The sequence below is a fragment of the Ictalurus punctatus genome, chromosome 2 (genome assembly GCF_001660625.3).
Source record: "Ictalurus punctatus breed USDA103 chromosome 2, Coco_2.0, whole genome shotgun sequence".
Lineage (NCBI taxonomy): Eukaryota > Metazoa > Chordata > Actinopteri > Siluriformes > Ictaluridae > Ictalurus > Ictalurus punctatus.
The window spans coordinates 15,941,398-15,954,707 of record NC_030417.2 but is presented as its reverse complement, the minus strand read 5'-3'; the positions used below and the strand labels follow the sequence as shown (position 1 = coordinate 15,954,707).

At 36.6% G+C, this 13,310-nt stretch overlaps 2 protein-coding genes across 3 annotated transcripts in view; both read right to left on the bottom strand.

Annotated features, from left to right (window-relative positions):
• Positions 1–2,223: 2,223 nt before the first annotated feature.
• The window catches only part of LOC108280967 (uncharacterized), a 119,360-nt gene continuing 108,273 nt past the window's right edge, over positions 2,224–13,310 (bottom strand). For both annotated transcript variants that reach the window (XM_053688384.1, XM_053688385.1), the window contains one exon: positions 2,224–2,322. In XM_053688384.1, the coding sequence (XP_053544359.1) occupies positions 2,243–2,322 (80 nt within the window). In that variant the 3' untranslated portion in view covers positions 2,224–2,242. The remainder of the gene's footprint in view (positions 2,323–13,310) is intronic.
• LOC128635430 (uncharacterized) lies at positions 9,113–11,460 on the bottom strand. Its single transcript, XM_053688432.1, has 3 exons — positions 11,315–11,460; positions 10,164–10,499; positions 9,113–9,653 (listed from the first exon to the last, which is right to left on the bottom strand). Exons 1-3 carry the CDS (start codon positions 11,367–11,369, stop codon positions 9,352–9,354), a joined length of 693 nt encoding a protein of 230 aa, XP_053544407.1. The 5' UTR covers positions 11,370–11,460; the 3' UTR covers positions 9,113–9,351.

Genomic DNA, 13,310 nt, shown 5'->3' with positions numbered 1-13,310 from the left:
CAAGCCATAACTACAAAAGCAACACTAAAACACACAACAGCAAATTCAAAAACACACACCAGCATTAATTCAAAAGAGAAAGGAAGGTCCTTATTGAACGTTACATTCTTGTTGCTGATTGGTTTCTTGTGTTGTTTATAGTAAGGAGAAATCCTTCTTCTATTTAACCTGGATTTCTTTAGGTGTTGTAACAATGGGCCATTCCATCCCGTTGCTTGCACATCCCCAAACAAATGTGTTGCTTTAATTTACATCAAAATCAGGTGAATATTGTAGGAACTGCAGCACTCTTTATATGTGGTTGCCCCTTTTTTTTTTGGCCATATCTAATGTGTTTGCAGTCTCTCTGATGGAAGAGAGACAGCATACACTTCATATTAAGAGTTAACAACTACAGATTGCAATGCAAATGCCACACTTGAAACCAACTCTAGACCTGTTCATCTGCTTCTTTATAAGTGAAATAATGAGGGAATAACACATGGCCGTGAAACAGCTGAGCAGCCAAATTTCCAATTACATTTGGCCCATTTAAGAACAGGGCCACGTATATAAAGTGCAATAACTCCTACACTGTTCACCCAGTTTGGATGTAAATAGCTTTAAAGCTGAAAGTATGCACATTGAAGTCATGCATTGACGACGACAACACTCAGTCTCCCCACACTATCCTCCATCTCCCACGTAGCACTACTGTTGCTCTGGGCACAGAGAAATGCTTACTTTTAGTAACACTTACTTTTCCAGCCTTTTATGGCCCCTGTCCCAACTTTTTTTTGAGACATATTGCAGCCATCAAATTCAAAATTACCTTATTTTCTTTTTCTAAAATTGGTACATTTTACTCAGTTTAAACATTTGATGTTTTCTATGTTCTATTGTGAATAACATGGGTTTGAGATTTGGAAATCATTGCATTCTGTTTTTATTTACATTTTACACAGCGTCCCAACTATTTTGGAATTGGAGTTGTATAATATCTCAAACTGCAGTAATAAAAATATATATATTTCAAGGGTTTACCAACGCATTAACTGAAAATAAGTGCACATATTTGGTTAAAATCACTAAGAAACCATTTTAAGTGTATGAAATATTTTTCACATTTTCATGGTCTACATCTCACAACAGCCAGGTCATTCTGGTCTCCTCACAATCACAAAAGCTGGACCGTGGTATAGGACCATGGTGTCTGATGTCATGTCACTGTTTACGTCTATTCCAGATATGAAATTGATACTGTCTGAGGTGACCAGGGACAGATTAGTTAATTCTGTATGTCTGGGCAGGAACCTAAGCAGCAAAATATCAGTTTAGACCTACTCACACTGTTAGTTTCTTAGACTGTTTTCTTTAATAAAATGTCTCCACTATGATAAAACTCTGCATTGGACAGCTATAAATTAACAACAAACGTGAGTGGATCAGATTTTTCATCCTGTATTTTATTTTTGCGTGACACTCGATGATATAATGACATTGTTTAATGGATTTATTTACACAAATCTACAATTATGATTTAGTGACATGTGAATATAATGTGAGAGGCTTTATATCAGTTCCAACTGTCATAATAACAGTTTGATTCTGCATGATCACACACTTTACTTTCTTTTTCCCCCTAACGTATACCCAATAAATTCATATTACAAACAAAACTCAGTTTAAACTGTGAAAGTGAGTGACACATAAAATCAGCCCTTACTCTATACATATACGCTATACAGTTTTAGGTTTACAAACACAAACATTTAGATTGGCCAATCAGTTGTGTGTGTAAGTACTGACACAGTATGACACTACTTGTTCTTTATTGCTTTATAATGCTTTTGAATATTATTTGTACATATATTCTATTATAGTTATTTTATAGTAGAAAATGCAATAATTTTTTTAACTTTGTACCCTGTACATGGAAAGCTTTACAGACGCTGATTTCTGGACTGTTTCTTGATTCCACACATGGATCCTCTAAATACTGCCAAGTCTCCAGTGTCACAAAGCTCATCACATAATGTCTTAAAGAGACTGATTTAATAAAAAGTGAACTGAATCATTACTAAGAGTCATGCATAAATAAGAACTGTATTTTAGAATATTAAAAATAAAGCTTAAGAGAAACAACTCTAAAAGATTAGCACTTGGTTCATCAAGAAAGCTGCTGGAATCATGTTTTAGAAGAAGTTTTAAGGTAAAGTATCCTAGATATTTGCTGTGCTTTGATCAGAAAGTAATCATTAGTCTAAGGGAGGGAATATAAGAACATGAGAAAAATAGATGAACTGAGAGACTTACCATAAGTAGATTGTGTAGAACTGGTCACTGCAGGAAAATAAAAAAATCATAATATTAAGCATGAAAAGCAACACTAGAAACTGATACAACGATTTTGTTTATTATTTAACATATTCTATCAACCAACAGCAATAATCTAGGCTCTGAGATTGGAAAATGATGTTGATAGAGAAAAGAAAGGCTAAAAGTAACTATTAAACTGCATATAATATTAGGAAATAATAATATGTATTATAGCGATTATGAATGCATTCCTTTTGTTTAATCACATTTTATTGGATACCAGCTGCTGTAATGATGTAATGAATCACGAATAGCTATTGCATTTTTCTTGTTTCTGTTTGAAAGCTAGTAGTCAGATAGCTACACTATGAACACAGATATGGAGCGGAGAGCTGGTGAAGTAACCTGCTGAAGTTTCCTGCAAAAGAAAAGTAGATCAGTGATCATTCAGTTGCTCCATGGGCCCTGCACGACTGCTTAATACCACTTCATTTACATCCCTACTATGAACATGTCATAAATCAAGGATGGGCTAGGAAGCAATCGCAGTATATAACATTTATTTAAACAATCAAAGAACAAAACAAAGACACTAAGACAACTAGGCAAAATACTGTGGCATGAAACAAAGCACAGGAACATGGAACACGGAAGTCTAAGACAACGAAAAACAAACAGTGCAGACAATGGCAGTATATACAAGAGTGCTCATTAACAGACACATGAATCAGGTGCAGGTGGTCATGTGACATGTAGTGCAGTGGCTGGTGGGAACTGGAGTCCAGAGTTTCCTGATACGTGACAGAACCCCCCCAAGGGCGGTACTCCCGGAGTGCCCAGACATGCACCCCCTCCATCTGGCAGTCCAGGCCCCCTGGGCAAAATGTCCCCAGAAGAACCAGGAGACTGAGCGGCCTCCCCAGCAGAGCAAAAAGAAGGTGCGACGCCCCCAGCAGGCCTGGAGTTCAGAGTGAAGTCTGTATGGCAGGACAGCGGGACAACTTCCTCCTCAGGACAGGAGAGGGAAGCTCAAAGATCTCCGCGAGGCCATAGAGGGGAGCAAGGTTCTCCGCTAGGCAAAAGGGAGGAACGATGCTCTCCGCGGAGCATGAGGGGGGAACGACGTCCTCCTTGGAGCAGGAAGGGGGAGTGATATACGGCGCGCAGCAAAGAAGAGGAGCGACGTCCACGGCCGAGCAGGAAGGCGGAGCGACGTCCACGGCCGAGCAGGAAGGCTGAATGAGATCCATAATAGGGTAGGGAGGGTGGGAGATGGTATTAGCCCCGACCACAGACTACCCCCTCCTGTTGGCGTGGCATGGCGTAGTCCTTCATGAACGTGGGAGGGGAGTTGAAGGCCAGGTAATTCCTGGAGACCTGCTGCTTTCGTAGAGCAGCTTGGTAATCCTCCGCCTCTTGGCTTAGCGTGGCGAAGTACTCCTCTAAAATCGGTGGCATCCTGGCGAACTGCTGCTTCCGATTGAAGGTCTTTCGTTCTGACTCGAATCAAGGATGGGCTCAGAAACAATCGCAGTATATAACATTTATTTAAACAATCAAAGAACAAAACAAAAACACTAAGACAACTAGGCAAAATACTGTGGCATGAAACAAAACACGGGAACATGGAACACGAAAGTCTAAGACAGCAAAAGACAGAAACAGTGCAGACAATGGCTGTATGTACAAGAGTGCTCATTAACAGAAACATGAATCAGGTGCAGGTGGTCATGTGACATGTAGTGCAGTGCAGTGGCTGGTGGGAACTGGAGTCCAGAGTTTCCTGATACATGACAGAACAATGCTTAGCTATGAAAAATGGTTTTCCCCTAAAGAATTAATAAACACTGCATTTACATCTGAATTTACTAATTACTACATAGATTTTTTTTGTATGATTGTGTGTTTCAATGATTGTTTTTTTTTTCTGTGTTTTTTTAAAATGCAACACTTAAACCAGAAAACATAACAGCAAATTAAGAACAAAAAAATTAAATAAACGTGTATGTCTTTATTGAAGATCACATACTTGTTGCTGATTGCTGATTGTTGTGATTATTACAAGGAAAAAGGATGCCACCTTTTCCAAGCTGTTATTTATATAGCTTAGTGGAAATCAGTTAATCAGAATGAGATATTTCATGTGGCCTTTAGGTGACTATAAAGGTGACAACACATCTAAAATTACATTGTACAAATGCTCTTGATGAAAATAAACACAAATACAAGCATCAGTAGATTCATGTAGGTCCATATTTCATCATACTGTAAGATGAAATATGGACTTCAAGATGAAATATGGACATCTCCCTGTTTCCACCTTCTCTCAGACTGACATGTATTGTATCCAATCAGCAAGTATGTGGTTTTAAATATGTACCGTCCCTTTACATTTTGAGATAGTGTTGATGTGTTTCTGATTTTGTGTTTTCATATTTCTTGTTGTGTTTTTGGTCTTACTGTGGTGAATTTGGTAACGTGTTTTTTTGTTTGTTTGTTTGTTTGTTTGCTTGTTTGTTTGTTTTTTGGGGCGGGGTGTGTGTGTGTGCTGTCTGCTTCTATATTTGTTGTTGTCATTTTGGTTCTCTGTTGCATTTCATGATTTGCTGTTATATTTTTGGAATGATAATATGTTTTGCACGTTCAGGTCACAGTACATTACAGCTCAGTCTGGACCAAACTACAATAGTCAGTTCAGTTCAGTGATTTCAACTAATGTCATTGTACAGCAGTTTGCATTTCTCCACCACCATATTTTCTAAAATACTGGGGAATTAAGAACTAATAATTAATGCTACAGCGAGATATTAGGTAAAAATTCAAGGCAGTTTTAAAACCATAAGCTGTGCCATTATATCATCGTCTAGATTGACGCATAATGGCATATTAAAGTAGAACAATGATATTCAACAAATACAGAGGAAGATTTTTTTTAAGACATAAACGTATGTCAGCAAAAACACTTCACAGAGACATACTTTTTTAAATCATAAATTGAGTGCTTTGTACCTCAAGAAGTGTAATGCTGATTTTATTAATATCTTCAGCTTTACATTAGCTGTGTTTGCATGGACAAAAATAATCCACTCTTAACCCGATTAAGACCATACTTTGATTAAGAAACTACCATGTAAACAGCAATTTTTACTTACCTTAATCTAATTAAGGTCATACTCGAATTAAGCTCTAATCGAATTAAGACAGGTGGAGTACTCCTGTTTTAGTCGCATTATGGACATGTATTACAGACATGTAAACACCTTAATCACATTATGAACATCGTGTGAGAGTTTTCAACGCATTTTGCGACAGGACACGTTCACACATGGCAGTTCTCAGCATTTTACAGCGAACCAGAGAGTTTGGCTGCATCCCAAACCGCATATTTGCCAACTATAGGCCTGTAGTGGGGAAAAATACATGTATCTCGGCTACAATATAGACGGCAAGTACACAGTTTGAGACGCAGCCCACGGCTTCAAGCAGTTTCAAGCAGTCTATTTGCATGTACAGCATGACAAATAATTAACTGCACTTGAAGCGTTCGTAAAAATAATTAAATAAAAAACGCCCAAAACTGTATACGGTACCATAACGTAGACTAACTGTATGTTGATACGTGAAATTCTGGAGGGACATCGAACTGTGTGGCGCGGTGACATAATGACGCTTGCTGTTAATCTAATTATGTTCTAAAGCATGTCAAACGGGAACATGACAGGAGTATTCAAAAGCGACTCATGTAAACACCTTAATCACATTATTACAGTATCTTACTCAGAGAAAGTTCAATAATTAGATTACTGCTGTCCATGTAAACGTAGTCATTTTCTAGTGTCCTGTGTGATGTGATTAGAGGTTGTGTGGTCCTACCTTAAATGTTCACCCGGAAAGTATAACGGCCTTTAGTATTCCCGTTTGCATCATAAATATCTAACGTGTATGTTCCAGAGTCGCTCCTCTCTGCACTGGTTAGTATCATAATTTTATTATCTTTAACAAACTGCCATCTTGGGTGATTTGGTTTTGGTGGGTTACTTTGGTTTTTTCTAAATTTTAAAATGAAACGAGTGGTAGATGTCTTGTCTGTGATCTTTAGTTCAAACCCATCCTCCAGGGGCATTTGCAGGTGCAGTCGTTGTCCCAGAGCTACATGACACTGTTTAAGTTCAGTAAATCTACAGACAACAGGATCCTGAAATGGCAAACCTGCACGACTGCTCGCGAACAGCTTTGACCCGCCCTCAAACACTACAGTTGTAGTTGCCTCGAAAGAGTTAGATTACTTGTTGTTGCAGAAATCTACTTTATTTGGACCTTCTGGATCACAACCTGTAAGTTGATTAATTATTTATGTATATATTTTCTACAGAGTATTCTAAATGCATGGTTTTTATCTGTGTATAGCCAGTGCACAGCTGTTAGCCTATTAGCTCTTAGCCTCTGCTAACCGGCTAACTCACGTTACTGTCAAACTACATATAACGTTACCAGTGAGAAATGTCCTGTTCTCGTCATGCTTGTGATGGTGAATGGGGTTGATCTTCCGATGCATCACTATCGGACTCAGGCTCAAATTTATATTGTTGTGCATGTGCATGCTGTTAAGTGTAGTTATTGAAATACCTCTCCTATTCAGCCATGGTCCCAATATTACCTACAGTTTTGTCACTTAGGCCAGGGACACACTAGAGTTTTTTTTTTTTATCTTGATCGATTTTAAAACCGTGGGAGAGCACAGATATAAGGACAGTTTCAAATGATTTTTAGCATTATAATCCTCCGAACGTACTCACTAGACAATTCGTCCAAACCATGAGACCAGACACCTGTCCATAGTAACGATTTCAGAGCAATTCGCATTTTATCAAACATGACTTCAGAAGACCATATCACTCACAATTCATTTTGTTTATTAGCCGCATATAAGCCGCATCATTCACACAGCATAAAGTTAAAATAGACTCTTTTTTTTTCCAGAACAAGCTGATTCTCATTATGGTAGTGGGCGTTTCCTTTTCTACACACGCTGAGAGTGGTAGACCAATCACAACAGACTGGGACATCTGACCAATCAGAGCAAAGTATGCTCTCTGAAAGAAGGAGTTTAGAATGAATCCTTTAGAACGGTTTTTGACACTGGGGAAAAAGGTAATGCAGAAATTTAAATTATGAACACATTAAAGTATTTTTTGACCTTGGATGCATGTAAATTTATTGTATGAGACCTTTAAAACAAAATTAGGGACATTTTAAAATCATAATAGGTGTGCTTTAATTCCAACATCAACCAAATGGGTCTACAATTTATCAAATCTAGCAACAAATTCATTAAGTTGGCTACACTGCTGAACAGCTTCACAGCTTGTGTTTTGTTACCTTTGTTCAAGTTGCTTTCATGAGTAAAACACATTCACATGGGAGTACTTAGTGCAGTGCTCGAAGTGGGCCTGTACTCAACGGTAAACAGTACCAACACTTCTACATTTTACATTTGACGTGACTTTTTCTTGCGTACTGGCACTTCTCACAAGATGCTGGTACTTTTTTCTGCCTTATCCATATCAGGTTCTGGGCGATTCATAATTACCCCACATAAACTACTAGGGTTGTCACAATACCATAAACATATCTTTCGATACTATACCAGCTGAAGTATAACGATACCACGCAATATTGTTTTAATTCATAATTCAAATCTACTAAATGAACTAAATTTACGGAAATACATAGATATAAATGAAAACAGGCAAACCAGATTTTCCTCTCAATACTTTATTAATGAGAATGAATAACTGTCTGTTGGGGAAAAAAAAAACCCTCAAGAACAATCATACAGTTGGCAAGCAACTAATTCAATTTGCCACATATTTCCTCTATTGTTCCCTGGAGCAATGAAATCATGCAAATGGAAATTGTCCTCTGATTATTAAGAATGAACACATAGTTAGTAATAAATAACTGAATTTGGAAATGAACTTGCTTATGATCAAACATGGCTAATATTACAGGGTTCATACAGATGCTCCTTTATGAAATTCCAGGATTTTCAAGGACTTTTCAAGCACTGTTCTTTGTTGTTGTTGTTTTCAAAGACTATACAAGAGATATTGTCATGTTTTCATACAACTGAACGAGTATGAAATAGTGACTGAAACGTGGCCTATAAAGACTACACGGTAATCAGCAGTCTTTCTCAAACTATTCACTCAGAAGGAAAATTAAAAGTGAATGAATGTGCTGTTCCTCTCTTCCACTCGCTGAACAGTGTAGCCGCAGAGAGAGGTAAAAGTAAAGTAAAGTAGGAAAAGTAGCTAAAATTTGCCCAAAAAGTTGCTAGATTTGTCACTAGGTGCTTTTTTGAGGGGATAAAGATGCTAAAGGAATCTGAAGTGGACCGGAGCTGTCTATGTTAATATAAGTGAGTGAATAGCGGGAGGAGGGGGAGGGGCTGCAGCAGGTTCTGTCATGAATATACAGGAATGAACCCGAAACTATGATTCCCATTGGTCACTGCACCATGTCACATGACTATCTGCACCTGATTCGCATTGATGTTAATGAGCACTCGTATGTATGTATGTATGTATGTATGTATGTATGTATGTATTTATGTATGTATGTATGTATGTATGTACAGTGAGGGGAAAAAAGTATTTGATCCCCTGCTGATTTTGTACGTTTGCCCACTGACAAAGAAATGATCATTCTATAATTTTAATGGTAGATTTATTTGAACAGTGAGAGACAGAATAACAACAAGAAAATCCAGAAAAACACATGTCAAAAATGTTATAAATTGATTTGCATTTTAATGAGGGAAATAAGTATTTGACCCCCTAATTGAATTGAAAAAATATCACAGGCTTTTACAACCAATAATATTAACTGTGCAAGTAGAACCACTGAACTCCAGTTGAGGCCAAATATGAACTAGGAACTAACAGCACCAGAATTCACACATCATGTTGACGCTGCTACAATTTCTACCTCTAGCTATTTCTTATGTGTTTAGGAACTGAGCTTAACTTTTATTCAGACATTCATATGTAGTCATTTTTTTTTTTTTAGATATTTGCCTGTTTTTGCCAAGAAGAGTGAGAAAGACTCACCAGGACATGGGTGAAGTTCAGTGGTATTGTGGTCACAGCTGACATGATTTTCTACATGGCAGGTCACATTTAAATGATGGTTTTTATTCAGTACAACAGTGCTGGTCCCGTTCTCCAGTTGAAGGCATGTGTTTAAATCAGAACTCCAGTTGAAACGGAGGTTGTCTCCATCAGCAGAACAGTACACTTTCATGACTCCAGGGGACAAGCAGCTGTACCACATTTTCACTGAGGACACCTCAGCTGCAGATTAGAGATAAACACCTCAGAATGAATTACTGAGGTGACTATGAAGAATTTGACTATGAAGAACCTCTCCTTAGAAAGAACCTTTCCTTAATTAAAAGGATATTATAGAGTATTTTCCCAAAATGTTGATTATTATACGATTATTATGGACCCTGAAAAATGGCATGAAATATTTTTTTCAAGGCATGGTATTTTCTTGATTAAACAATGAATAAATTATTCTCCAACAAACATTTCTGTAAAATGTTTCTCTTCAGAGGTTCTTCATAGTCAAATAAAGCTTTAAATTCTAACAATATCAAAAACCTAGATTTTTGTATTAACATTTCTGCATATTTAAATAGATGAAGCCTCATTTGCATAAATAAATGTATTTTTTTTTAGTTTTTTTTTTTTTTTTACTTGAGCGAGATTATAGTTTGAATTAATGTTTATAATTTAATATATTTACAAAATAACGTTGTAGTGTGATGTCTGATGTGATTAGAGGTTGTGTGGTCCTACCTTCAATGTTCAGCTGGAGAGTATAAATGTCTTTGTTATTCCCATTTGCATCATAAGTATCTAAAGTGTATGTTCCAGAGTCGCTCCTCTCTGCACTGGTTAGTATCATAGTTTTATCATCTTTAACAAACTGCCATCTTGGGTCATTTGGTTTTGGTGGATTACTTTGGGTTTTTCTATATTTTAAAATGGTACGAGTGGTAGATGTCTTGTCTGTGATCTTTAGATTAAACGTATCCTCCAGGGGCATTTTCAGGTGCAGTCGTTGTCCCAGAGCTACATAACACTGACTTCTCTCATTAAATCGACAGACAACAGGATCCTGAAACAGCAAACCTGCAGAGGAAGAAAAAATCAGGAACTTTCTTAATATTATTACACACTGATATTATTACACACCTCTTTATCATCTAATAAATGACACTCCGTTATTACAGGAGAGCTTGATTCAGTTCTGTGCTACAGTTTTTAGTAAAGAAAAGAAAGTGGGAATAAGTGCACATGTTTGATGAAAAAACTATCTAAAAAGTGTGTGTGTGTGTGTGTGTGTGTGTGTGTGTGTGTGTGTGTGTGTGTGTGTGTGTGTGTGTTATCCAATTGATTATTAACATATTTGTTGGATTTTTTTCTGAACAATGACAGAAAAGAAATAACAGCATGTTTGTTTTCTTGAAGATACATAAATACATAAATGATATTACAACAAACTGTTGTGTAAGCCTTTCTCTGAAGATTGTGTGCACAATTAAATGGGCATTTTCCCCCAAGATTTTTACATTTTTAATTAGATATGAAGCATGCAAAATGATTCATTTAAAATAGATGAAGTAGCATTTGTATAAACACACGTAAAAAAAAAAAAAACAAAAACATATTGTATTTAAGTATTGTGATGAAATATTTTTTCAGATCGCCCATCCCTAAATTGCACTTGCTTTAGACTCCTTACATGTTAACATTGATGATGGAAAAGAAGCCTGCACAGGGTTAAGCGGTAGACCAATTGTGAATATCAGCATGTAATTTTTAATATATATTAGACCATTTAATACCAGTGATAGTCCTGTACTTTTGAAGTGCACTAAGTGTTCATTAAAATATGACCAATTAATGAATAAATGAATTGTGCATTTTGAGAGGATAAAACCTACCCATGGCAGCTTGTGTGAAAATCAGCAGGATTCCAAAGATGACTTGTATTCTCATTTTATCCAGAGAACAGTCCTCTCTGTACTTGTTAGAGATCTTGATCACAAGTGATGAGAAACTACACTAGCAAGATGAAGCTCCTTTTAAAGTAATAATTATGCTTTACTGAGAAGTAGAGGAAGTTTTGTGGTTATTCTTATAACCTCTCACTTCCTGTATTCTAAGTTACAGGACAGAAAGAAAAAGATGGAAGGATTGCAGCAATTAGCATTTTCTGTAATTACAGTAGAAATGTAGAGGTGTGTTTAGCCGGTCTATTAAATAAAAAGTTTTATAGTTTATTCATAGAGTTGATCAATAATCTGTTTCTGCATGAAATATGTTTCTTTATTAACATTTCAGTGTTCACCACCTAGCACGCTTGACTTGTAAGTGAGAACTCATCACTTGTGCAGACAGCAGCACTGTGGTCTGGTTCTCTTATCTGAAAAGATATTATTCACACTTCCATGGTCTATAAACATCTGATGTCATGTCACTGTTTACGTCTATTCCAGATATGAAATTGATACTGTCTGAGGTGACCAGGGACAGATTAGTTAAGTCTGTATCTCTGGGCAGGAACCTAAGCAGCAAAATATCAGTTTAGACCTACTCACACTGTTAGTTTCTTAGACTGTTTTCTTTAATAAAATGTCTCCACTACGATAAAACTCTCACATTTGACAGCTATAAATTAACAACAAACGTGAGTAGATCAGATTTTTTTATCCTGCATTTTATGTTTGTTTGACACACTGTGATATGGTCACATAGTTTAATGGATTTACAATTTTGTATTGTAGACATACTGTATGTGAATATAATGTGAGAGGCTTTATACCAGCTCCAGCTGTCATTATAATATCAGTTTAATCCTGCACAATTACACACTTCATATTCTTTTTTCCTAATGTATTCCCAGCAAATTCATATTACAAAGAATCTTCATATTACAAAGAAAGTGAGTAACACTGTAACATGCTAATTATAAAATCAGCCCTAACTCTACACATATACTCTACAGAGTTTTAGCTTTACAAACACAAACACTTAGATTGGCCAATCAGTTTGTGTAAGAAAGAAAAGTACTGACACGGGATGACACTACTTGTTCTTTATTGCTTTATAATGTGTTTGCATCTTCTTTGTACTTTCCCCTGTACATGGAAAGCTTTATAGACGCTGATTTCTGGACAGTTTCTGGACTCCACACATGGAGACTCTAAATACTGCCAAGTCTCCAGTGTCACAAAACTCATCACATAATGTCTTATAACTCATCACATAATGAGGCTGGTTTAGGTTTTGAAAAATTGATGTGGATTGAGGAATTAAATTAGTTTTCTATGTTCCTCATCTGTTATTGATGGTTATATTTTTTCTGGTGGTTCAGGGTGGATGAATTAATGTGATGGAGGAGAGCAACTGCTTGGTACTGCTTCTTCTGTTCCTAATCCAGGTTTACTGAGCTTCCTGATCTGTGGAAGGAAATGACACTCAGGTGATCACTGCATTTACATCACCATAGAAGCTTTGGACATTACATTTTCTAGCTGCTCATGTTCTTCTGTCTTTACATTTTGACATGTATACTTAAATATGGATTCTGGTAATGTGCACATTTTCCATGTTAGTAAGTATTAAAGTCTTATTATCAGTTATTATCTGTTGCCTGTAGATTCTTTTGTAGATATAAAAATGCTCCCACTAACAGCGACAGCAGGATGAAGACTTCAAAGAGCCACATAGATATTGCCATGAAACTTGAAAGAGAGAGAGAAGATAATATCTTTATTATAAATACACACATCTATCTATCTATCTATCTATCTATCTATCTATCTATCTATCTATATACATACATACATACATACATATAAAGGTGCCAATGACGCTCGCTACAGCCTTGGACACTGGGGAGGTCTCCATGGTTCTGGTTGTGTTAGGCATGTTGGC

What these genes read in the sequence shown, in the direction of transcription:
- LOC128635430 (XM_053688432.1), bottom strand. Translation starts at nt 11,369, where the DNA reads ATGAGAATACAAGTCATCTTTGGAATCCTGCTGATTTTCACACAAGCT. An exon ending in TTTCACACAAGCTGCCATGG is followed by an intron (nt 10,500 to 11,314) that starts GTAGGTTTTATC and finishes CTTCCTCTGCAG; the next exon opens with GTTTGCTGTTTCAGGATCCT. An exon ending in TCTCCAGCTGAACATTGAAG is followed by an intron (nt 9,654 to 10,163) that starts GTAGGACCACAC and finishes TCTAATCTGCAG; the next exon opens with CTGAGGTGTCCTCAGTGAAA.